Raw genomic sequence first — 25,464 nt, forward strand, 5'->3', positions numbered from 1 at the left:
GGTTCAGCTCACGCACGTTACAGTAACTACAACACATTCACTGATGCAGCACAAACACAAACAGCAGCTGTTTCCTGTAATGTGCACGTATCATAGTGGCAGTGCAGCTAAAATGAAAAGCCCAGAGGGATTATGTCCAAGTCCCCCTGGTGACCACAGCGCAGAAGATGCAGCAGCATGTCTCATGGAACAGAAGCTGCTAAGTGTTATCTTCAGGTGAAAGTGACCCAAGAAAAAACCAAGAAGCACCAGTTTTTGTGCTAATGTGTATTTGAATAAATCAGGAAAATGTGCAGTGTGGAACAGAAGCAACAGAAGTGAGAACATGCACATTTACTGTCCATGTACAAAAGCTGTGAAAAGTGTTAAAGTGGGTGAGAACACGTCAACAAAAAGCTTTCAGAAAGGTGCTAGAAGCATTTTACAGTGCAACCTGTCGCTCGGCTCGATCGGCGTTGGTCAGTCTCTGTTACTGATACATTCAGCTGGAGAATCGATAAACTACATCATCAAAAACACTGAGGAGACGAGCAGCTCCAACTGAAACTGAGCTGTGGGAAAGTTCTAATTAAATACGACTCGGAGAAAAACACTGGACTGAATTTGATCATGACGGCTTCCTGTCTGGCTTTGGACGTTGTACAGACAGTAGATTGAAGAGTCCAGATTCTGGAGTTAGTGCACACAGAGCGGGAGCTGCTGACTGCCACAGCAGAAGAAACAAAGTTACAGTCAGACTTAAGGCTTCAGGAGCACAGAGACAAGCCAGAAACAGCCACATCTGTCCACATGTGGACCCAATCAGTTCACCTCCTGTTTGTATAGATTTTCCCTTTAAAAATCAGTTTCAGCAGTTTTTCAAGTCACTTCCAGTTTGTGAGTTTCAGTTTTGAACCTAAAACCAGTAAAAAGTCAAAGCTGAGTTTTTTTCTTTTAGTTGAAAAGCAGGAAGATGTCGACTACAGCGCCAATCATCACACAGTGCGACTGCTGTCGGGTCGGGGTTGCGTCCGTCCACAGGTTGGTTGTGATGGATTAGAATTAAAAAAAAACATTTGAACAGAAAAAAAACGCTCCGCAAACTAAAACTACAGAACTTTATGGGGGTTTCTCAGTTTTTTCTAATCACTGAAGCTGTGTCCACATCCCAGAACTTACGGTCCTGCTGTTTCCATCAGACCTGCTGTTCGTGTGTCTGTTCCCTCACATCCATGTCTGTCAGGGACATGGACCACGTGTGAACCCTCTGAGCTCCTAAACTGCCACAAGGCACAGACTGAACTGATCCACGTGCTACAAGAACAACAACAACATCATTTGTGCTCAGTTTCCTCCAAAGCTGCTGGGTTCCCATATGTTCCTTCCAGTTTGGCTCCATCAGGAGCTTCTCCATAAATGTCCAACCAATGTGAAGCATCCTGGTCTCTCCACTGCCCCCCCTCCTCCATGTTGATGTTTCCCACACTGAATGATGACGACAGGCGACATGTGCAGAGGAGGGAGACGTTAAAACGACCACATGGATCTGACCGTTCTGATGGACAGGAATCGGATCTAGGACCAGATATGCAGGTGGACCAGATCTGGTCTGATCACACTGTCGGAACATCAGGACTGAGTCAGTGCAGCTGAGATGTGGACGCAGCTTTAAAGTACAACTCGGTGGTGAATCTATTCAGGCTTCGTTCTCAGCGCGTGTCAATAACTAAAAGTCGAAGATCAAACACTATTTTGTAAAAGTTTCATCATTTACATCATAATTAAGGAAAAAAACAGCAAATCATTTCTGGTTACAGGTTCTTAAATGCCTTTACTGCTGCTGATTAAATACTTTTCTGTAGTCAGTAATTATGAGTAATATCTGTAAATAAAGCTATGAAAATAACAGTAATAATCCATTTGCTGTTATACGTCTAAACAGGCGGTCGTGATGTCACCTTGTCTCAAACTACATCTGCCTTCATCCCAAACAAACGAGTCAAATCCCTTTCACGGCGCGTCGCAGCAGGCGTTTTACAGAAAAGGAAACCAACTCCACGAGGTCGAAATACGAGTCGAACAAAAACGCGTGGTGTCGTTAGGTCGAGGCGTCTCAGTGAGTAAAGCAGCAGGATATTTACAAGAAAAACATTCATCACTTCCTTCTTCCTGGTCAGAGTTCAGCCAATGCCTTTTCACACCGAGGTCACGTGATCCCGACGCCGGGCCAGTTTCCATGGAGACGACCTTTAACATAGCAGGAACTGAAAAGAAGAGGCACTTCTTGAATGGCTGGTTTGTTTGTCGCCGTCCTTCCGACAGCGTCTCCTCCGAGCGTCTCCAGCAGGTGTTCGGGTGTCGGTCTCGGTCTGGACACCGGGGGGCGCTGCTGTTCGTCTCAGTGGCCTGATGCAGGAGGCACTTGGTAGTGATGCTCTGAGGGGCCCCGCGCCGCTATGTCATCAGGATGGGCTTCTGCCTCACCTCCAGGATGTCTGACACACACAAGCCGCACAGTCAGACAAACCAGTCAGCAACCAGGTGTCAAGTTAGTCATGTTAGTTCACAAGTTCAAACTGACAGTGGGACAGTCGAGTGTCTGTGTTTAGTTCATGTCTGTAGTAACTGTGTGTCAATCAAGCATCTGTGATAGTGATAGTAATGGCCGGACATTAAGCTACTGTGGGTAGTTCATTGTCCTTAAAAATGGTGGGAGAGCTGAGTGTCTGGTTAGCTCAGGGGGACGTTTGTGTCTAAGCCTCCAGGTCAGACACAGAAAAACAAGGTCATGGGTCAGATTGTCAGATTGTTATAAACACCGGTAACACTGTGTGTGTGTGTGTGTGTGTGTGTGTGTGTTGGCCTCTGACCTGTGGTGATGCGGTGCAGTGGCAGCGTGATGTAGGTCAGGTGTGAGTACAACAGGAAGTAATCTTCAGTTCGGTTCAGTTTGAGCCAGGAGCCGACCAGGGAGCGTCCGGTCCCCGACAGTGAGCGCGAGCGAAGGTTGGAAGTGGTGTGAAGATCTGACACAGAAAAACAGACTCGATCTACAAGGCACAGTCTCAGCAGCAATAAAACTAAAAATAATTTCAGGTCTTTACCTTCATCTTCCTCCTCCCTGAAGAACTCCTCGCTGTCGTTGGCAGAGTGCGACTTCTTCATCTCAGCGATCCGGTTTCGGGGCATTTTCCGTCTCAGAGACGGGGAGAAGAAGGAGGGACGATTTCGCTCCGGGGTCGGAGGAGTGCTGAAGGACGTCACCTGCAGGAAGACGGGAGAACAGATTCCTGACATCCTGAGACCACAGGAGAACCCTAACTGATAATAGTCTGATGTTGTATCAGAGAGTCGCCTGTTTTCTGCAAAGGGTAATAATAAATAAATAATAAAGGTTAATCTAAATTCTGCATCGAAAAATCTGATTCATCACACAGGAAGTCCTCCCAGCAGACACACTGGTTAAAAATGATGAAAATCTCCTTAAAGTTCTTCACATTCTCAGCTCACTTTGCATCTTCACACGTTCTTTAACAATAATCCTGATTTCACAGGTTATAGATCGACTTCTAATTGTTTTCATTTGGTCGAGGTTCTAACGTCTGACCTATATACGCCTTATAGGTACATAGAACGATCTGTGCCCCTCCCTTCAGCTCAAACCTCTGGAACAAAGCTCATATGTTCACATGCAGAACCATTCTAGCAGCCCGCCCAAATCCTTTTCCCGCACAGTTAAAGTTTAGGCAGAAAAGGTCAGAATGTGGAAACTGTGTACGATTAAAGTCCATCCCAGTGAGGATCCTTCAGACTATTAAATGATGCATAATCCAGTGCAGCAGCATTTATTATTGATCACAGCCTGGTTTTGTCTTTGTGCGAAGCTGTGCTGCCTACAGTCGACTTGGTGTTTTCTGTTCTGTCTGCGGCCGCTGACGAACATGAGGAAGTGAAAGCAAACTCCTCCTCAGTTTCCTCACTGGCTTTGAAAACACAGACATGGGAAGTTCGGAGTTTCTGCCTCGTCCTGCAGACTCCAGACACACAAACAGTCCTTCTCCTCACCCTCTCGTGCACGGGCGACACCTGGTCCTCCTCGGTGCCACAGGGGGAGGTGTCGCCCGTCGGGACCCTGCTGACGGCCATCTCAGCGTGACCTTTGCCCTGCGGACCCTTCATCCTGACAAACTCCATGTTGTTGTACTTATAGAAGCCAAAAGACATCCGCTGGGCCATCTTGGCAGCAACACTCACCTACAGCAGAGTCATCAGAGGAAAGACAATCAGAGGAAACACAAACCTGGTCCAGCCTCTCTCAAAACACCGTTTGGAGAGTAATTACACGTCAGCCAGTCGGGCTCAGCTGGACATTTAAACCAGGCCACAGAGTTAAGATGATAACCTTTAGCCCGAACTGAGCCCTAAACACTGTACCGCCTGCACATCAGCGCGTTAGCATACTGATGTCAGGGTTTTACTGAGCCTGGTCTTTGGTTGCAGCTGCTCACCCGGTTGTCGTAGACCTTCTTGAGGGCCTCGTAGCGGATCGAGCCCTGGAAGATGACGCCCTGGAAGGTGTTGCTCTTGTCACTGGCCACCAGCTCCACACACACCATCTCCCCCTCGCCCACCGTCATATCACTGAACACCTGCACAAGCACAAATCTTTATTACTTTACCTGCATGGATTCAAACAGACACAACGGACACAAACAGACCCATGAACAGACTGAGCAGGGGGCTGCTGAGCTGACTACACAGTATGCGGTCCTCCTCTCAGCACCAAAACCATCCACTCGCTCCCTCCCTGCAGAGGAATCTGTGTGATCTGCTGCTCGACCTGTAACACAAGCTTGTTTTTAAATGGAGTGAAAAACCATCGAGTCACACTTCATTACACGGGCAGCATCAACCCGAGCTGACCACCGAGCAGGAGACAGCAGCACTCATCACTGAGGCCGGTTACAGCAGGGAGTGTATGGCTGTGTGTGTTCACCTCCTCGAAGTTGTCGATCATGAAGAAGATGTTTGGGTAGCTCATCTTGGACTCCTCTCCTTTACTGTCCATGGCGTGTTTACTAGGAGACGCAAACACCTCCTGTGAGAGGAGCACAGGAAAAAAACAGGCAGAATAAATACAGATCACGACTTCGTTAAACTCTGCCGGAGCGACGGCGTCTCCTGTGTTTTCCTACCTGACACTTCTTCTTGTGGATGTGGATGTCTCCTGCGTCTGAGCGCGTGCAGACGGCGCACGTCACCACGTAGTCCAGCTGGAGAGAAAAGAGGTTTCAGGTCATTGTGCACAAACCCAGTCCAGTTTGACTTCTCCAGTGCCAACAGAGAAGAGAAACCAGCTGAACACACCAACACCCACATACAGTGGTTTCTGTACTATTCTGCTTAGAACAACTGACTGGACATGATTTACTGTTGTATGTGAGGCTTTAAAACCATAATCCAGGCCCTGGAGCTGCTGTCTGCTCCCAAAGCAAACTTCTTTCTGAAGCTCTGATCCTTCACTGAAACACAGTGGACTCTGACGCTGCACCCTCTTACTGGTTAGAAACTTGCATTTCTCCTTTCATTCCCACTTATTGTTGGACAGAAGCTGCTGCATCACAATCAGGTGTTTCTGTGATTCAGCCATTAAACCCACAATAAGTCGACAGTATTTCATTCATTTATTCTTCGGTCCGACTGAACCTCCCTGATGTTTACCACTGATGTTTTCAACGTGCTCATTCATCACCACCTTCTGCAGGATGAGGTTCAGGTAGACGCTCTCCTCCCAGTCGATGTCGGGGTCGCCGAGTCCGGGCAGCTTCTTGGAGTCCCTTCTGTAGACCTCCACCTCCACCTGAAACACAGACAGACACAGTGCCCAGTTCAGGCTGGTGGTGGTTTCTGTGAGCAGGTCAGACTCAGATCAGAGACCACCCACCACAGTAGTCGGACTGTCCCACAGTGGATGTCTGTCTCAGGTGGTGTGTGGTTAAAAATAAAGTAACACAGTGCAGGTGGATCAAATGTTGATCGTGACACCGTCCAGTCTGCGTAGAGCAGCTTTGTGTCTTGACAGGTGCACACTGAAGTTTCCACCCGTACGATGACAGAGATGGAGACAACGATAATGATGGGACAGAGAGCGATGACGTGTAACCATGGTAACTGGGAGGGGGGAGTACGAAAGGAGACGGAGCGTCTGTGTTCACAGAAAATGTAATTATAAAGAGAAGGCAGCGAGCACAGCAGCTGAGGCTGTTTTCTCTTACTACACTTTCTGCATCAACATCTGTGATTAGCCAGAACATTCATTATGTCACATTGAAGATGTTTTTGTCCACTTTTTATACTAAATTTTAATTTTTTGTTTTAACTTGTCAAAACTGACTTTCTGAAACAATTTCCAGCCTTCTCCTTCTTATTCTCCACGTCTGACATATTATTGTCTTATCTATTTCTAATTTCTTCAGGGTTTATTTCAGGCTAAATTTGTGTATTTAGGCATAAAGATGTTTTTCTTGTTTTCTACGTCACTGAAGCTTCTGTGTTGTAGAAATGAGCATTTGGGGAAAGTTGGGCCAACAGCTGAAAGCTATGGCTGATGGGAAAATTGATAGTCCCCATTTGTCTTACTGTTCTGTCTTAATGTCATCACATTTGGCCTTTGCATCGTCTCATCTGGCTGCAGTAAAAGGAAGATGAGATCAACGATCAGCTCTGCCTTCGCCAGACACGCTGGAATCAAAATGAATACAGCTGCTGGTGGTGTTTACGCCACAGATGGGTGTGTTCTCCATGTGGATGATGTTTTCCACGTTAACGTGAGGAAGGTTACAGCTGCTCCACACTCACCCTTTATGTCAGTGGTTATATTATTATTATCACAAATACTCACTGACAACTGATTTTTTATAATGAAAATGAGACTAAATCTAAATAAAAAGACATTTTTCATCACAAATCAAATGCGTCCTGCAGCTGTGATGCCTTGCTCATCAGCCCCTGCACGTTTAAGTCTCCTACATATGAACACAAACACCCCTTCCTCTTCCTCACCTTTTTATTTTAGCTCAGAATGAGCTGTAAAGTTATCACGTTACTGTATTTTTCCAACATCCATCAGAAGCCATCAGAAGCCCCTACGCTCATCTGGCCCCTCAAACCCACCCTGTGTTACCCACTTGAAGCACCATAAATAACACACTGCTGGTCACCTTTTTGCCCTCAGTGTTGTCTGCGCTGACGTAGGAGAGCTTCCTGCGCACGTAGAACAGCATGTCGTCCTGTCGAGGAGCCCACTTCTCCATGAAATAGGTGGAGAACATCCAGGTCCAGAACACGATGCGGTCATCCTTGAAACAACCTGCACAAAGGCACAGGAACCAAAGGTAAATGTGCAGCACTGGGTGGGTCGGCCCGGAGCAAAGTCTGGGTACGATAAAATGCTACTGAACCTCCATCTCAAAACACTAAGAGGTTTGTTTGTTTTTTGGTGTAAAGTCTTTATTGTTTCCACGTGAATTGAATAATATTAATATTGATCCGATTTATTGCTTAATTTGTTTTCAGGGTTTCCTCTGCTCTATAGGTCAGAAATGCTCCAGCAGGAAGTTCAACTTAATGCCATGTCATCTTCTGCCTGGTTGCCTGGCAACAGTTGCCGGGTGTCTCTGCCTGTAAAAGGTAGCAGAGCACCCCAAGGTGCTGGAGGGCAGCATCTGAAACACACACCTTCAGTACGATATCGATCGGCTGCAGCTGAGCGTCTGTTTCTCCCTGCACATGGTGTTTGATCAATTTTCAAAATAAAAGCGGCTGAAAATGAAAAGGTAACAATCCAGCAGAGTGTGAATCATTTATGAGCCGTTTTATTGGCCATTCAAAGAAATTACATTGGATCTGAACAAGAGCAGAAAAATGAAGTAATAAAACAAACTGCAGACTCGCAGGGGAAACTGCACTTCCTCCGACATGTTCAAATTCATCCAACATGACTGTGCTGATATTTACCCTGAAAAAAAAAAAAAAAATACCCTCAGCTCTCAAGAAAACACTCTGGTTGCATTAAAGTCAAATCTGTTCAAATACGTACATTATTAGGATGACTTGACAGCAACATCGAATTGAGAGACGTCAGACGTGAAGTCTGAATAGTTCACTCTGAGCAGGAACACGTCTTTAACCTTTGTAGACAGTTTGTACTTTTAACACATTTAACCAATTTTGGTTTTCAGGTCATTTGATATTTAGTTTTTCAGATTATTTGAACGTATAGATTGACGAGGCAAAGAAATGATGCTTATTGGCATTTTATTGAATTTGCCAAACCTAAATTGAATTAGCTTCAGCTAATGTGGGACTGTGGGGATTAACCTGGTTTGCTTTAAGCTTCTTAAGCTTAATTTAATTGTGGAAACACCTGAGCTTCAGTATGAAGGTTTAAGTCTTTAAATGCTGTTCAAGAAAACAAAGGTATCTAGACCAGTAGAACCTGTACAGGAACCACTTGAAGCTCCTGAAAGTCAAGCAGACCCCTAGAGAACACTACAAACCATATTTCCATATTGTTTGAATAACAATATGAACAACTCTTTAAAGTGACGGGTCTGACCCCAGAATGAATCCTCGCTCAGGCTCACGGTGATGTGTCCGTTCAGTTTGGACACTGAAACTAGAAACGTGCTGCGGGTTGCCATGTTTGGTTATGACCATGAAGGGATCTGCTCCATGTTGCACGTACTTCTAAAAACATGGCCCCTCTCCTGCACATCTCAGACACACCGATAAAAGTCCTGCTCTATTTTTAGCTGCGTATGCCAGTTTGAAAATACATCAACTGTGTTATGGAGCCGCTGCACTATCACTCATCATGAGAAGAAGTGAGCTGAATCACCCAAAATCTATCTCTGCTGGCTGAGGAGAAATATCATGAGCTGCGTTCGGCTTGTTGTATTTTTGATGACAGTTACATAAGAGTTGGCAGGAGCTCAGGGCAGCTCTGTCAAAGCTCCAGTGACCTGGATGAACAAAGGGATGGGTGGATGCACAGCAGAGATCTTCCACACCACACTACAGAGATGGGACTCTCACTATCACAACTGAAGCACAAACACACCCACCGAGATCTTAATCACTCTGACGTTTTGGTGTTTGATGACGGTGGTGGTGGAGAACACTGTCTGACCCGTTTGCTCCAAAAGCTCCAGTTTATCCACCTAAAACACCTTTAACAGAAAACGACCACCTGACCAACTGCTAGAACCTATTAAACACCAGAACCACGTGAAAAACGTCTGAAAGCAATAACTAAACCTTCTGAAGCATCAGTAAGACGTGTCAGTGACCACAAGAACCACAGCTGAAACCAGTAGAACCAACCACTCACAGGATCCCTGCAACCTCCTTAGTGACCACAAGAACCACCTAAAGAACAATCAAACCAGCTAAAGGCTGCCTGCTGCTGTCAGGTGACTAAGTCATGTGTCCAGGCTGAGTCAAGGTGGAATGAATGAATGAAAGAGTCATGTGTTGGTGACTCCAAATTGCCCATAGGAGTGAGTGTGAGTGTGTGAGGTTGTCTGTCTCTATGAGGTCCTGTGATGGACTGGGGACCTGTCCAGGGTCAATCAAGCTGTTGGAGCTCACCTTAAGTTTAGGACCAGGTCTGTTTTTTCCTTTCCAACCTCTGTCACGATGCTGTGAATCGGTTCCACACACGTGCTAAAATGAAAAGCCTGCAACGTCTCAGTGAAGATTAGCCCAGTTACAGCCCGAACACACTCATGTTACCTCTGAGCAGCAGAACAGTGGAAACAGATGGGAGGACACCTGCTGTCGCTGCAGCCCTGCAGTCACATATGTGCACACAGACTCTGCTCCATTAGCAGACAGACACACATTTACAGTTGAAATTTGCAGAAATGAAACATTTCGCTGATGTTTCACTCAGACTCTGCTGTGGTTTCTCACTCGGCTCAGACTCACCGGCTGCATTAAACATTCAGCACGATTTGTAAAAATCGGTGTGTGTCAGAGTGAGAATCACAGTGAGATCAGCTATTTTTACTGCACAGCAACAGCTCCATCGGCCACGTCGCAGAACTCAGCAGACGAGCGAACGACCTGCTTCCATCGATCACACTGCCTCTGCTTCCTCCGCTGTCGAACAACAACCCGAACCAGACAGAGCCGTATCTCACTGTGCTCAGACACACTGCTGCGTTAGGAGGTAATCACACTCCAGTCACTGATGTTTATCTCTCCGGCTCATCCGACTGACCTTTGCCGCTTCTGCTCCTGTTTCAGCCCTGTAGAATCCAACTACACTGCAAAGCCTCAAATAAAAGCCCTTATTGAAATCATAAGAGCCGCTGGAGGTGGGTGTACTCAGCCCCACGCTCCTCAGGTGTGTTCAGGTGAACAGCAGTGATCTGTCACATACATCACACTGTGCCACTGTGCCAATAGTTAACATTATAGGAGATACAGATGTCGTTGTTGCTGAGGCTTAAGATGTTCAGACTGATCCCAGTCTCATGTCCAACAGCTGGTTAGCTTAGCTGAGCATAAAGACGAGGCCCTGCCCAAGGGGACAAAAACCACCTGTCAGCCGACTCATTATCATCTTAGACTGTTTGTTTGATCTGGACAGAAACTGAAGAGTAAACATGACGATTCGATGTTTCACAGAGGTTATGTACCAGACACCGTCTCATCGAACACAGCAGCAAACGTAAGGTCAACATCTCCTGCAGATGTCCCACAATAAACGTCTCTTTTTAAAAGGTAGATTCTTGTCAACCCGGACCCATAATACAGCAGACTGACCTGTGTGTGGAGTAAAGACCTGAGTCACTGCTGATACCGACCATCAGACCTGCCTCTCCCCCAGCAGCCTGTGGAGGACCATCCAAGGACGGAGACTAGACCCTCTACATCAGTCACAGCAGAGGAACCAGCTGCCACACTCAACAACACAGCTGCTGCTCGTACGAACCCAACAGTTCAGAACTCACATGGTTCTTCCTCACCAACAACAGGAGGCCTGTCTTTTTCCAAAAACCAGCTCCAGAAAGAAGAAGTGGACTGGTCTCTGTCTCCACTGCTCCACAGCAACATCTGGAGCTGCTTTTTGGACAAACACAGGCCTCACATCATCACCAGCTGCATCTTTTAAGGACATTTTAGTTGTGTACCAAGTCTGACGTTTGGGTTATTTTTTTGGATAAACTGATAAAATACTGAAGCGTTTAAATGTCAGAAATAAAGAATAAGTTTGAAGCTTCTTCAGATATTTACCTTATTGATATAAAATCAGAAGATTTTGTCATTGGAGAAGCAGGAACCACAGAACATTTGTCTTTTTTCTCCAGAAAGGGGCTCAGTCTACAAGCAGAAAGCCGTCTCCTCTGAGGCTGACGGCAACAAAGCAGAAGCAGCTCGGCAGTAAACACGGGCCCATGTGCCGAGGTGAAGTCATGGCTTTGAACAGAGCTCTATTGATTTCTCCATCAGGACAAATGACCCAGAGGAACAAGCAGCAGGACGGACTGCGGCGAACGCAGCGCCACAAAAACCAGCAGCGTGACGACAACTGAAGCTTTCTATCAGCTGCTTGGTCTTCGTGCGGATTCCAGACGGTTTCACAAACACACAATCAATCAGCCAATAACGTGGTTCACCTGAGAGGTCACATGTGCTGTTGCACAAGTTGTTCTCTTTACCTGGAACGTCCACATTTTAATTAATTCAACGTGTCTGAACAAAGTGAAGAAAATATTCACCTGTGATTTTCTCAACAACTGAAACTGTTTACTCTGTAGAAACGCAGCTCTGGTGCCACAGTGTTTCTGTCTGCATGGTTTCATTAGCTGCTTCAACACAGAGACTCTGTTCTGGAGTTAAAGTAGTTTATACTAAACTCATTTGTTGTATTTCAATAAATGACTTTCATCTTTGTCTGGGTGTCCAGTAAAACATACAAAACCACATGTAATGTTGAATTACTCCATTACTTTCATCATCCATCCATCTGACAGTAACCGTCTGTGGTAATCGATTATTGTTCAGTGAATAAAATGTGAGAAAATGGTGAAAACATCATTTTTCCCCAAAGACCAAGTGAACTGCTTCATTTTCCTGTCACTGAAATAAAAACAGATCTAAATATTTACATGTGATGAGCTGGGAAAGTGAATCTTCTTTAAAATTACAACCAATTTATTTTCTGTGCCTTATTTATTTCACCGACCAGCCCGGCTCTACAGTAATATATAATAATAACGCTGAAGAAAGTCCACAGTTGGGGGTCAACAGGACCCCTCAGCTCTGTTAATTACTGAGAGTCGACTGGTCTGTGTGACATCACTTTTAATTTGGATCCATGTGTGTGTTGTTATGTTTTCAGGCTGGATGTGGTTTTATTCTTGTCAGACTTTACGATGTTTCCTCTGGTTAATGAAGGTTTGAATCAATGTTCAGAATAAATATAAAGCACTAAAGTCACTACCCAGCTCCATGTCACACACACAAGTCAGATGATTTTTTTTTATTAAAGTGTACCCGAGTCCTGCAGGACCCCCGGACCCGTCACCCACAGGCCCCCAGCGTCACTCACCCAGTCCGCTGATCTCCTGTCGGGCGTTCAGGCGGCTCCTCTCGTCGGCGATGGCCTTCAGCATCTGCTGCAGAGATCCGTCCAGCTCTCCGTTCTCCTCCTCCGCGGGCCCGACAGCCTTGCACAAACCGGGGAAGGACGCCATCTCCGCGCCGGGACCATGACAGTCCGGGCTAACAGCTCCGACGGCACCGGTTCGCGGCAGCTACCTGACGCGGAGCGGAGGACCCCTCTCCGGTTCTTCCTCTGATTAATCCCGGAGAAGAACCTTAACGCGGCGGTGCAGAGGTGCCGATGGTCGGTGCCGGTGCGCTCCGCTGTAGTACCGGAGAAAGGAGCAGACAGGTCGGGGTGCTGGGGGGTAGGACTCTGGTCCTTCTGTTGTCGGATCAGATGGAAACACCCCGCACACTTCCGGTAACAACACGAGACTTTTAAAGCGACAGTGCACCTGTTCACGCGCTGACCCGGAACATGGCCCGGTGTTACCGACAATTATGTCACCGGCACATTGTGTGACCTGGGGACACAACAGAAACAGCAACAACACAACAGAATCAAAATAAGCAATGACACCTGCATCAATTGATCAGTTAATTGATTATAGCCAATTCATTTTCATGTCTTCTGACCCTCTCACACATTCAGACACTGAGCTTTTCTGGTTCGGACCTTTACAAACTGGACATGTGGCATTTAATTAAAAATGACAATCATCCAAACAGCTGTGGGTGATGTTAACTAATTGATTAATCGAACAATAATTACAGCTCCAATCATAATAATACTATTAACGATAATAATAAGACGCACTCACCTCCGGTGCTCAGCGGGTCATGAATCGGACGCTCCCCTCTTAGCGCTGCTGCGGGTCGGGGGGAGCGAGCACGACAGTCCCCACCGGGCTGGTGGAGGGCGAGAGAAACATTCAGTTGTGGATTTTAGGAAAATAAAGAATTAGTCCAGTGTAATTTCACGAAGCTCTGAGTTAACGTTGAGGTTTAACCTCCACTTCCCGGGCCACGTCTGCGTTAGCAGCGGCTAAACAGCTAGCTAGCTAACGCTGAAGCTAACGTTAGCGGCCACTCGCCTGATTTCAACTCCGGTTGTTTGTCGGAAGTGTTAAAAACACATGGACACGGTTCTTCCTGTCAATATAACCACGATAATATAACGAGAGTTTGGTGCCGTCGTGGAAATGCTGTTCCGGTTGTTTTGTCCCGGACCGTAAACTACCGTTAGCTCAGCTAGCTGCTCGGAGCTACGACTGATTCAGGGACCGTCACATCCCGAGTCCCCATGGAAACAAAGCTAACGACGGTCCGGTCTAAATACTGCAAGTTACAAGTTAAATACACATGAACACGTGTAGTGACAGCACAACGCTACAGCGAGTCCAGGTAACGAGATCTGATGGGTACAGAAATACGCGTAACACCTGTGGTACAGCAGCAAACTCCGCCCAACCGACCGCCGGTGCAAACGGGCGTTTAAACGAGCGCACTGTGTTTTAGAACAAAAGATGACGTCATTGTGTGAGGAAAATCCAACCCTTGTATTTTTGTTTTCAATAAACAATAAAAGTAATTATTTCAGTTATGTAACATAAGTATCCACTACACTATATTCCTGCAGTTATTACTCTGTATATACACTGTATATATATTACTCTGTATATACTCTGTATATATATTACTCTGTATATACTCTGTATATATATTACTCTGTATATACTCTGTATATATATTACTCTGTATATTCTCTGTATATACACTGTATATATATTACTCTGTATATACTCTGTATATATATTACTCTGTATATACTCTGTATATATATTACTCTGTATATACTCTGTATATATATTACTCTGTATATTCTCTGTATATACACTGTATATATATTACTCTGTATATACACTGTATATATATTACTCTGTATATACTCTGTATATATATTACTCTGTATATACTCTGTATATATATTACTCTGTATATTCTCTGTATATACACTGTATATATATTACTCTGTATATACTCTGTATATATATTACTCTGTATATACTCTGTATATATATTACTCTGTATATTCTCTGTATATACACTGTATATATATTACTCTGTATATTCTCTGTATATACACTGTATATATATTACTCTGTATTTAAAACATCAGATAAAACTGAAAGAATAAGACAGTTGACGGAGTGATGGGGTCAGACGGCTTCAATTAGTTTTGCAGATTATTCCACACAAACATGAGACATTAATAATTTTAACACAGCAAAACAAAATAAGACCTAACAAAATATTTCACTTTAAATATAAAGTTTAAGCTGTTAAACACAGATTTAGATAAAAAATCAAATTTGAATTAACATCTGTAATAATTTGACATTTTTTTCTTTTTTACTTTGAATGTCAAAAGCACTGAATTAAATAATGGAAGTTTCACCACAGGCAGATTAACCTGCCCCCTGGCTTGTTGTACTGTGCTCAGTCATTTTATTTTAGGCAACTTTACTCATGAGTTTGTGAGCAGAACAGGCTGAAGCTGAAACTAAAACCAGATTAAATTAGATTTTGACACTTTCTACTCCAGAAGAGTTCCTAAACCAAAGTGCACTAAATAAAATCAGCACAGACAGAATAAACCTGCAGCTTCAGGGGCCCCTACAGGCGTGGGCCCCTGGAAAGTCACCCACTTCCCGTAGAGAAATAGTTTGTGAACATTTGATGGTTTATCTCTTCACTAACTCAAGAGAAATGTTATCAGACAACCCAGGTTTTCACATAAAGCCACACTCGTGTGATGAGCTCTGGTCTTTATTGCAGCCGTTCTGCCGAGTCCTGACTCAGACTCAGATGAATCCTCGCTGGACGTCTGTGGAGCGTCCGCCCATCGGCCAGGCTCTGCGGAAGCTGTTCAGAGGTCGTCCGTCGGGGCCTCGAGGAGGACCGATGGGGTCATAGCGGGGCTGAGGCAGCAGGCCAGGGGGCAGGTTTGGTCTCTGGTCGTACTCCCCCCCGATGATCCCGGGCAGCGGGGGGTAGAAGGGGGCGGGCACAGAGCTGAAGATGTCTCTGGGGCTTCGAGGGAAAGGAGGGAGGGAGCAATGACGAGCAACAAGTCGACGTTCTCTGCGGGTCGTATAAAACCTTTTGTAGAGCTGCAGCAGAGTGAATATGACCCAATTAATAAACCTCAACTACTCCAAAAAATGTGCAAATTTGAATGTAGGATGAATTAATGGAAATATTCATTTATTAACATAAGTATTGAAAGAGTTGTATTAAACTGTATTAACTTTTCAAGCTTTAGTAAAAATAATGGCCTGAGTAATCAATAATGAAACTATTTGTGGCTGCATCATTTTATTTGTTCTCACCTCTTTCCAGTCTGTGTCCCTGGATCTGTTGGAATCTGGATCTGAATGACACAGAGTTAGTTCATGATCACTGCGTCCAAAAACAGACTAACACAGAAGAGACAGAAATGTTTCTGTTCTGTGCTGATACACGCCTGTTTACCTCAGCTCTACCTGCCCGGCTTCCTGCAGTCTTACCTGTGAAGTCTCGGCGGCACAGGTGTCTCCACAGCGTTGAGTCGGCCGTAGCGACGTTGAAGTGTCTGCAGATGGACGACAGTCTCACCACCGAGCGAACGTCCAGCAGCCTGAGGACTCTGAGCAGCAGCTCCGGAGGAAGAGCAGCCAGGCCGAACGCCACCGGCAGGGCCATCGCTGAAACCAAGAGGCCGCAGGTGGAAAACAGATGCTAAGCAATGTTCAAACTTTATTTCTAATCTCTAAAGAACCACAAATAATAATCTGCACAGGATCAGGTCTATGAACTGAATGTCACTGAACTTCATTTGTGAACTACTACCACAAAACTTCACACACATTTTGATATGGTTTGTTTTGTAGCTCAAGCTGATATTTGTCATTGAGGTTCATTTGTTTCCATAAACTCACAGTAAATAACACTAATGTTAAAAACAATAAAGTCTGTCTGTGATGACGGTCACATGATTTCCCTGCAGGATATTATCGACTTTGACAAACAGGACAAACAGCTAATGGGCGGCCCGTCTTTCTCGGAAAACCAGCTCCAGTCGTCGCTGTGAGCAGAGAGAAGCTGCAGTGGAACCAGAGCCTGTAAACAGTGACGGCCGTTCTCAGCTGCTGGAGCTGGTTTTTGGAAACAGACAGGCCTCCCATTGTTGGTGAGGAAGAACCATGTGAGCCAGGTCAGCGGTGTGGCTCCCTGCTGTGGTTTTAATAGTTTTTGGACAACAATGGAGGTCTACGGCACAGACCCATAAGCTGAACCAGGTTCTGGATTCACACACATTCATTGGTGCTGTCGGTCTCTGGATGGGATCTGGACTCAAGAACACACAGACTGAATCAGGAGGGGACATGTTTGATTAACTAGCTCCTCTTGCCATAACAACCCTGTCTGAATGAGAAAACGGAACAAAAATGCTAAATGTGACTATAACTCACATGGACCAAGACTAAACGAACCGTCACTGACTGTGACTGTGTGTCGGTACCTTCTCTGGCTGCAGCGATCAGAGGATACGCCAGCTGGTCTTTGAAGACTCGAGACAGTTTACTCAGATCTTTGAAGGCTGCAGCTGCACTTTCTCCTGAACAGCAGCGACATGACATTTTAGTAGAGACATTTACAGAAGCTCTGAGGCTGCGTGGCATTAAACCGACCGGTCAGAGCCCTACCTGGCCACTCGTTCGTCACGTAGCTGGATGGATTCAGACACAGTTTGCGAACAGTGTCGACTGCTTCATTCACCTTCAGAGTAGCTGGACAGAGAAGAAACTGGTTAGAAACAAAGTCTGAATGTTCAGATGTCAGAAGAAAAAAATATGCCAATACGTTCTCCAGCACGTTTCCACTTTAAATGTAAAAAAGCAGGAGAACCAGAGGAACCATAGCCTGACCTGAAGCCTTTTTCCTGGATTTCAGAATCTCTGAAAACATCCTGTTAAAGTTTGATGATGCATGGACTCACCATTAATGACAAGCATGGGTCCCATGCACACTGCTACCACCATGGCGAGGCTGTTTTCACACAGGGGATGAGTGTACTGGAGTTTGTAGACTCCCCCCGATGACCTCCACCCACCGGGCATCTCCCCGGGCTGCAGCTCACAGCCCTGGACACACAGAGAACAGCTCCACTCAGTGATTTCAGTGATTTTCCTGAGTCCAGTTTAAAAACTGGAGTCGCTGAGCAAATTGCTGCCTGTGGCGTGCAGTCCCACCTGAGGAACAAATCCAGTTTCGAGCATCAGGAGGTTTCCAGCCACCATGATGGCGTCGCTGGGACTGGTGGCCTGAGCTGTGTGGTAGAGGAGCTCCAGAGACAGGGGAGCCTGACCCTCCTCTGCCTCGCTGCACAGCATCGGCTCCCAGCTGGGGACAGGGGGTTCAGAGTCCAGCAGCTCAGTGGTCTCAGGCTCTGTTGGAGGTGCAGGACTGCTGCTGTCGCTGCCTCCGCCACCACTCCCACCACCATCATCGCTGCTGCTGATCAGCTGTTTGACAGAGACAGACCTGTCAGGATGGAACATTCTGCACAGTAACAGGTCCTTCATTAAACTGCTGATAGAAACGGATACACACGCCGTCACGCCGTGAGGTGGCAGCTTCAGAGAAATAAACAAACAGTCCTATGGTTCTTTTTGGAACCAAACTTAAAACATAGACGCGTCTCAGATGTTCTTTACGACTCCTGACCGTTTAGACTTCTCTGCAGTAAAACAGATGATATCGGACTCAGCGTGGAGGTTGGTCTGTGATCACTGATACTGGGCTGTTAATAAAATCTGACTCAGCCTTAAACACGTTCAGCTTCACTGGCAGACGCTCAGTCTGATGATGAACTTAGCTTAAATTTCAGTTTGTTGAGGGGAGTTTCACTGCAGTCACTTCCATCACTGTGACACGCTGTGACATGCAGCAGATCCAGTCCTGTTCTCAGCAGTTCTTTATTGAATCAAACGATTCCTCTGTTTGCTTTAGTGACAACACACGTTTGCTTTGCTCCATGATGAGCTGACTTCTGGAAAACTGACTCATGTTTATTGGAGACGGGTTTTACGTGCGGTTGCAAGACTGTAAAACAATTTTATTTATTATAACAAAAAATCCACAAACACAATTAGAAGCTCACAAGTAATTTACAACAAATATCTCTCTTGTGCATTTGAACAACTGCCTGTATAATCACTGCACAGGATTCAATGATTATTGTGTTATATGATTCAAAAACACAGCTGATGGTGAAGTGTGAGCTTCCTTCTGGGGAACAGCTTGAGCTTTAAATCCCATCAGAAAAAGCAGGAGCAGGTTCCTTCTCCACAGGTTTATCACTCACCTGGTTGGAGGTCACAGCAGCCGTCTGTGGCCTGAGCTGCTGCTGCTGCTGCTTCTGGTCCGTCGTTCTGCTGCTGTCGGTCGTGGTGGTGGTGGAGTTGGAGGCGGCAGCGACCGCAGATTCAGGCAGGATGATACAGATCAGATCTCCGGAGACGATGCCGCAGGACGACAGACTCTGACTGGTGTCTGACAGAAGCTCCGAGCCGTTCAGAGACAAACTGAACTCTGTGTCTGCACTGAGACCAAAACACAAAACACCTGGTTTTTGTCAGGGACAAGAAAAAGACGATAACAGACACTGATACACATCAAACGTCAAATAGTTTAGACACAGACCTGCTCAGAGGGAAAACATGCACATTTCAACATGCAACAATCATCAGTTTCCATTTGTACCAACATTCAGCGCCAGTCAGCTTATTGCCAACAGCTGTGCCAAGGAGAGTCAGGACTGTTCTCAGACCTGCCTCTCTGAAAACAGGACATTCTCAGAACTACACATGTAGGTTCTGGTCCAGTCTCTGGGCTGATGTCTGACCTGAGTCCATGAGAAGACAGGACGGTCTCCTTAATGAGATCTGTGAGGTCTTTCAAACTGGGTTCTTCTCCCGGTAAGTCCACCCTGCTGGTCTGCCGGTTGATGCGAACTCGCAGCTTCATGCTGTGGACGACAGATAATACCGTAACAACATTACAACATTAATGCAAAAACATTATCTGGCTGTGTGTACAGGACACCACCATGTTGAAACAGGATCTTCCTGAAGCTGCTGCAGTGATGCTGAGTCTAACATCTATATCACACGTGCTGCTGCATTAACATTTCCCTTCACTGGGAGACGGGACTGGATTGGCAGAAGCTCAAAAACCATGAGTCCACATTTGACTTAAATTTGGTGAAACTCTAATGTAGTTTGGTGTCTCTAGACACTCCATTCATTTCTCACAATCCGCTGCTCTTACTACACAGTGTCTGTAAACATATGGCCAATCAGATTCTAGATACATATATTTCTATATATATATTTGTTTTTAGCAGAAAAGCTCATTAAAATCAGTAAAATCTGAGGAAAACTCTGCGGGTTTTGGTTTTTTTCCGCCTGAATAGATCAAATGTATCTTTATATTTCAAACATTTTTCTATTGCTCTGTCTGAAGCAACTGACTTTAATCACTCAGGCACAAAACCCCATCAGGAATCTACTGGTTTCTGTTTTTGACGAGTCACTGTGGTTGTTTACAGAGTTAAATTAGTAAAAAACATTTAACTATACATTTAATTTAGTCACCGCTGACTAACATTAACGTTATGAACATAAGTGTGGAAGAGAAAAAATATATGATTCAAATAATAAATAAATTAAGTGCGGCGAAAAACAAACAACTGACACCAGTTTGCAATAAAATATGTTTGTTGGTTTAAAATGCAAAGTTTCGTTTTCGTTTCTTTAGCAGAAACGTTAACAGCTAGTTAACGTGTTTACTGCTCGTGGTTTACGCGAGAAAACAGCTGGTTGTTGTGGAGGAAGCGGCTAAAACTTCAAAACCAAACAAACAAACAAACAACTTACATGATTTAAACTGATGATCTAAAGTGATGATTCTCTGACAAAATGTAAACACGAACCAGGGGGACCTCGTCAAACGGTCCATGGTTTCCGGTTCCGGTGTAGACTTTCACAATTATTATGACTGATAGTTGCGAAAGCAACAGTTGTTAATTTAATTAATTAATTGAACCACAATCAGACATTTCTAAAATCCTCTAATTTTTTACCGTTTGGCTCCGCACTTTACCACCATGTTTAATGTTTTACCTTAAAAAGATCGTAGACGTTATGGTTTTGTTTTGGAGGCCAGTGAACTTCCGGCAGGTTATTTGACTACAACTACGGAAAGCGAGCAAATTATTTTTATTCAACGCTATAACCTATTCAGAAACATTAAAAAGGGGGTATATAAAACAGCGGGGAAAACACACAGCACTTTATACCTCTTTACGTTTGGTCCAACTGTCCAAAGTTACTTTTGAGGTAAACGTATAAAAACTCATGCGTCATGCCAATTAACAACCGCGTTTTCCTGCCGAAATGCTTGCGGGCTTCCGTACCGTTCTGGTTGCTGGCACCGGTGGATTTCAGCGTTAAACGGAGGAGACCGAAGTTTCTGGGTCTGAAAAATGAGCAGAAGTTATAACGATGAGCTGCAGTACCTGGATAAAATCTCCAGTAACTGCTGGAGGATTAAAAAGGGTTTTGTTCCCAACATGCGGGTGAGAATCCGTTAGCTGCTAACGCGGCTAGCAGGCTAGCTAACTAACTAGCGGAACTGTGTCCAATTCGGATCGCTTTTTAGCTAACATTCTATTAAAATTTTTCTTTAAATACTAATATATTTGATCAAATAAAGTTTCCAGCTGAGTTAATAGCATATAATTAAAGTGTAGGTTATTACCTTTCTAACCATATATAGTTTTATTTATTTAGTCAACATTTGTTATTACCGGAGATGAGAAAAGTGCCCTATCGCGGATGTTTTGGCCGAATTGGACACAGTTACGTTAACAGGCAGTTAGCACATGGACTTGACCCAGTCCATACTGAAAACATACCATTAATAACTTTAACTATTACAATTATTCATGAAATTAACCGCAAATGATTGAAGACGTTGCAGCGTGACGCAACCAGCAGTAAGAGGAGGGTCCTGCTAAATAATATCTAAGGAATCAATAATATCTGAGTAATCGATAATATCTGAGTAATCGATAATATCTAAAACACCTGTTCACTGTGCTGGACCTTTAAAGCTGCAGTACCCTCCAGTACGATTAAATCTGATTAAACACAAACACATCAGTTAGCAAAACAGGAAGTCATAAAGCCTGAATATAAATTCAGATTCGAGGCAGGAAGGATTTTAAAAAGCTGTTTTTCCTTCAGGTCGAAGGGAATTTCTACGTGAACGACTCTCTGGAGAAGCTGATGTTTGAGGAGCTTCGTAACGCCTGTCGAGGAGGAGGTCAGCTCCCTGAATCCTCTCCACACTTACACTGCTGCTCCTGTCACTGACCACATGTTGTTTCCTCCTCAGGTGTGGGTGGTTTCCTTCCAGCCATGAAGCAGATTGGAAACGTGGCAGCGCTGCCTGGAATCGTGCATGTGAGTAATGTGACTGCGTGTTCTCAGACGCAAAGGTGGAAAAAGTTGGAAGATTGTTTTTTGTGCAAAGGAACAAAGGGAAGGTAAATAGAAAAGGTTCTGACATTATAGGTAGAAATAAAGTAAAAGCCTGAGCCAGATCAGTATCTGCTGCCCCCTTCTCAGAGGTCCATCGGGCTCCCAGACGTCCACTCTGGATATGGATTTGCTATTGGAAACATGGCGGCGTTCGACATGGATGACCCTGAGGCTGTCGTGTCTCCAGGTACGTCCTGCTCCTCTAAGGTCACTGATCTTTGTTATTTCTGAGGAGGTGATGTAGTTTTACTGCGTCCTGGCTGCAGTGTCCTCATTACTAATCACGTAGTTTTATAATTCTCAGGCTGTTGCTCGATGTAAAAATGAATGTTTGCCTGATTCCTTGTCCACCGAGCTCTGATGAAACAGTCCCTCATCGGTTTTCCTGCAGGCGGTGTGGGATTTGACATTAACTGCGGCGTCCGTCTCCTGAGGACAAACCTGGATGAGAGGGACGTTCAACCAGTGAAGGAGCAGCTCGCTCAGTCTCTGTTCGACCACATCCCAGTGGGGGTCGGGTCCAAGGGAGTCATCCCCATGGGAGCCAAGTAAGGAGGGACCCACGCAGACCAGATCACAGCAGCACACCTCCACCTGTCTCACCTGTTTACCCGTGTGTCCTCAGGGACCTGGAGGAGGCTCTGGAGATGGGGGTGGACTGGTCTCTGAGGGAGGGCTACGCCTGGGCCGAGGACAAGGAGCACTGCGAGGAGTACGGCAGGATGCTGCAGGCCGACCCCAACAAAGTCTCCTCCAAGGCCAAGAAGAGAGGCCTGCCCCAGGTGTGTTCACGTTGATATCCCAGTAAAAGATCAAGAAACAGACGTGGTCCAAAGCTGCTGATAGAAGATAAAAAATACACAAAAATACACGTCATACTTCTTCCACACAGTCTGTCCCAGTGGGCTCAGACCTTCTGTCAGCTACAAGCTGTTCAGCTTCGGGTCTGGGTGTCTGAAAACAATTTCAGGCTCCTCAACAAGTACAAGAGTTTAAAAAACATCCACCCAGTCCCCCCTAACCCTCACTCTTCATATTCTGCCGCCATCATTCATGCAAATATGGAGGACAAAAATATGGGGACGCCAGTAAAACACATGTAGTTTTAACAGCAGACATGTTTTGTGTGTCAAAGCTGGGGACTCTGGGGGCAGGAAACCACTACGCAGAGATCCAGGTGGTGGACGAGATCTACAACGACTACGCCGCCAAGAAGATGGGCATCGACCACAAAGGCCAGGTGTGTGTGATGATCCACAGCGGCAGCAGAGGCCTCGGACACCAGGTCGCCACAGGTGGGAACGGTCTGACTCACCTGGAGTTTCTGCAGTTCATTAAGCCTGTTGTGGGGTGGTGGTGGTGGTGGTGGTTGGGGCAGAGGCAGAGGCAGAGGCAGAGGCAGAGGCAGAGGCAGAGGCAGAGGCAGAGGCAGAGGCAGAGGCAGAGGCAGAGGCAGAGGCAGAGGCAGAGGCAGAGGCAGCAACTTCACCAGCATGTTGTCAGTTCAACAAAGTAAAAACTGATTCTGTTTATTACAGAGCAAAAACACTTCCTGTCACTTTTTACACAGAAAAACAAAAGTATGAAACCGTAACATGTCTCAACTTGTTTTGTCGTGTTCATTGAGAGTAAATAAAGTCCTGAGGACAGGTTCATCACAGACCTGACAGTGGACTCAGAACCCTCCTCACTCCTGTAAACGTGTTGTTGACAGATGCTCTGGTTGCCATGGAGAAGGCGATGAAGCGGGATAAGATCACGGTGAACGACCGCCAGCTGGCCTGCGCTCGCGTCACCTCACAGGAAGGCCAGGACTACCTGAAGGGCATGGCCGCCGCGGGAAACTACGCCTGGGTCAACCGCTCGTCCATGACCTTCCTCACCAGACAGGTGTGTACACATGGACCCATCGTGCACGGCGCCAGGCTCCTCCCTTCTCACCTCTCTCTCTTTTTCAGGCCTTCTCCAAAGTATTCGGCACCACGCCGGACGACCTGGACATGCACGTGATCTACGACGTCTCGCACAACATCGCCAAAGTGGAGGAGCACATGGTGGACGGGAAACAGAGGACGCTGCTGGTTCACCGCAAAGGGTCCACCCGAGCTTTCCCACCACACCACCCGCTCATCCCCGTAGACTACCAGGTACACACAGTCCAATCGGACATCTGAGCTGCATGTAAAGCTGCAGGCGTGAACCTGCTGTTTGTCTGTGTCCGACTGACAGCTCACAGGCCAGCCGGTGCTGATCGGAGGGACGATGGGAACCTGCAGTTACGTCCTCACAGGGACCGATCAGGGAATGACAGAAACGTTCGGCACCACCTGCCATGGAGCGGTAAGAGTTTGACCCAGTCAAAACAACTATGTGTCACTCTGACTGGGTGAGGCGGGTCCCTGCTCCGACTCAAACAGAACATTTTGACCCTGTGTCTGTTTCAGGGCCGCGCTCTGTCGCGAGCAAAGTCCCGCAGGAATCTGGACTTCCAGGACGTCCTGGACAAACTGGCCGACATGGGCATCGCCATCCGAGTGGCTTCACCCAAACTGGTGATGGAGGAGGTGAGAGAGGTTCCCTCTGTGACGTTTCAGTGCTGTTTGGTTCAGACATCACAGGAAACGTGTTTTTTCCACTGCATTACATCGGTTCTGTTTGCAAACAGTACAGGAATTAATTTAGATCAGGTTGTTTATATCAGGTTTTTCTTTCTAACGCCTTTATTTGTTTTCAGGCTCCTGAATCGTACAAGAACGTGACGGATGTGGTCAACACGTGTCACGACGCTGGGATCAGTAAGAAGGCCATCAAACTGCGACCCATCGCTGTGATCAAAGGCTGAAGCTGTTTAAAGACACCTGAAGCAGGACAGGAGCCTAGAAAAGCAAAAGAGACTTGTTCAAGATTTTTCCTTTTGAAGTGAGTTTATGTTGAAGAGCTTGAGAAAAAAAAAAAACATTCATGAAATTGAAATGTAAATTTTTGTGTTTATGCCAAATCAATGATCCAAATAAAGCTGATCATTTCTAGTCTGCTCAGCAGACACAGCACTAGTGCCAGCATAAATGTCTCCGCCTGGCTTCACTCTTTCAACTGATGTGAAATGGATTCAAACCTTATAAAGGCGATAGGTAAAACTAGGGGTTGCCAGGTTGTAGGAAACACTCATTAAAAAAACATTGAAACTCAGGAAAAGCTTTACAACCTGGCAACCCAA

General features: G+C 45.7%; 3 protein-coding genes across 6 annotated transcripts; 1 reads left to right on the forward strand and 2 right to left on the reverse strand.

The window, feature by feature from the left end:
• Window positions 1-1,459: 1,459 nt before the first annotated feature.
• kiaa0930 lies at window positions 1,460-14,066 on the reverse strand. 3 transcript variants are annotated; one of them, XM_026327230.1, is made up of 12 exons: window positions 14,040-14,054; window positions 13,419-13,506; window positions 12,602-13,121; window positions 7,200-7,348; window positions 5,735-5,839; window positions 5,175-5,252; window positions 4,976-5,077; window positions 4,488-4,628; window positions 4,045-4,233; window positions 3,084-3,243; window positions 2,850-3,005; window positions 1,460-2,474 (listed from the first exon to the last, which is right to left on the reverse strand). In XM_026327230.1, exons 3-12 carry the CDS (start codon window positions 12,744-12,746, stop codon window positions 2,434-2,436), a joined length of 1,266 nt encoding a protein of 421 aa, XP_026183015.1. In that variant the 5' UTR covers window positions 12,747-13,121; window positions 13,419-13,506; window positions 14,040-14,054; the 3' UTR covers window positions 1,460-2,433. The 3 variants fall into 3 exon arrangements, with proteins under 3 accessions (XP_026183015.1, XP_026183014.1, XP_026183017.1); XM_026327229.1 differs by having other exon boundaries at window positions 13,419-14,066; XM_026327232.1 differs by lacking the exons at window positions 12,602-13,121; window positions 13,419-13,506; window positions 14,040-14,054 and adding an exon at window positions 11,284-11,597.
• Window positions 14,067-14,808: 742 nt separating this feature from the next.
• Window positions 14,809-20,688, reverse strand: fbxo7 (F-box protein 7). Of its 2 annotated transcripts, none has more exons than XM_026327318.1 (10): window positions 20,580-20,688; window positions 19,547-19,669; window positions 19,007-19,244; window positions 17,892-18,164; window positions 17,639-17,783; window positions 17,346-17,429; window positions 17,162-17,257; window positions 16,167-16,343; window positions 15,990-16,030; window positions 14,809-15,770 (listed from the first exon to the last, which is right to left on the reverse strand). In XM_026327318.1, the coding sequence occupies exons 2-10, from the start codon at window positions 19,666-19,668 to the stop codon at window positions 15,462-15,464; spliced, it is 1,485 nt and encodes a 494-aa protein (XP_026183103.1). In that variant the 5' UTR covers window position 19,669; window positions 20,580-20,688; the 3' UTR covers window positions 14,809-15,461. The 2 variants fall into 2 exon arrangements, with proteins under 2 accessions (XP_026183103.1, XP_026183104.1); XM_026327319.1 differs by having other exon boundaries at window positions 19,007-19,239; window positions 20,580-20,596.
• A 395-nt stretch (window positions 20,689-21,083) lies between these two features.
• Window positions 21,084-25,313, forward strand: rtcb (RNA 2',3'-cyclic phosphate and 5'-OH ligase). The gene is made up of 12 exons (XM_026326328.2): window positions 21,084-21,280; window positions 21,951-22,029; window positions 22,102-22,169; window positions 22,335-22,434; window positions 22,639-22,795; window positions 22,873-23,029; window positions 23,383-23,542; window positions 23,962-24,137; window positions 24,206-24,394; window positions 24,477-24,587; window positions 24,692-24,811; window positions 24,982-25,313. Exons 1-12 carry the CDS (start codon window positions 21,188-21,190, stop codon window positions 25,087-25,089), a joined length of 1,518 nt encoding a protein of 505 aa, XP_026182113.1. The 5' UTR covers window positions 21,084-21,187; the 3' UTR covers window positions 25,090-25,313.
• The last annotated feature ends 151 nt before the right edge of the window (window positions 25,314-25,464 follow it).

Source organism: Mastacembelus armatus, chromosome 23 (genome assembly GCF_900324485.2).
Source record: "Mastacembelus armatus chromosome 23, fMasArm1.2, whole genome shotgun sequence".
NCBI classification, from domain to species: Eukaryota; Metazoa; Chordata; class Actinopteri; order Synbranchiformes; family Mastacembelidae; genus Mastacembelus; species Mastacembelus armatus.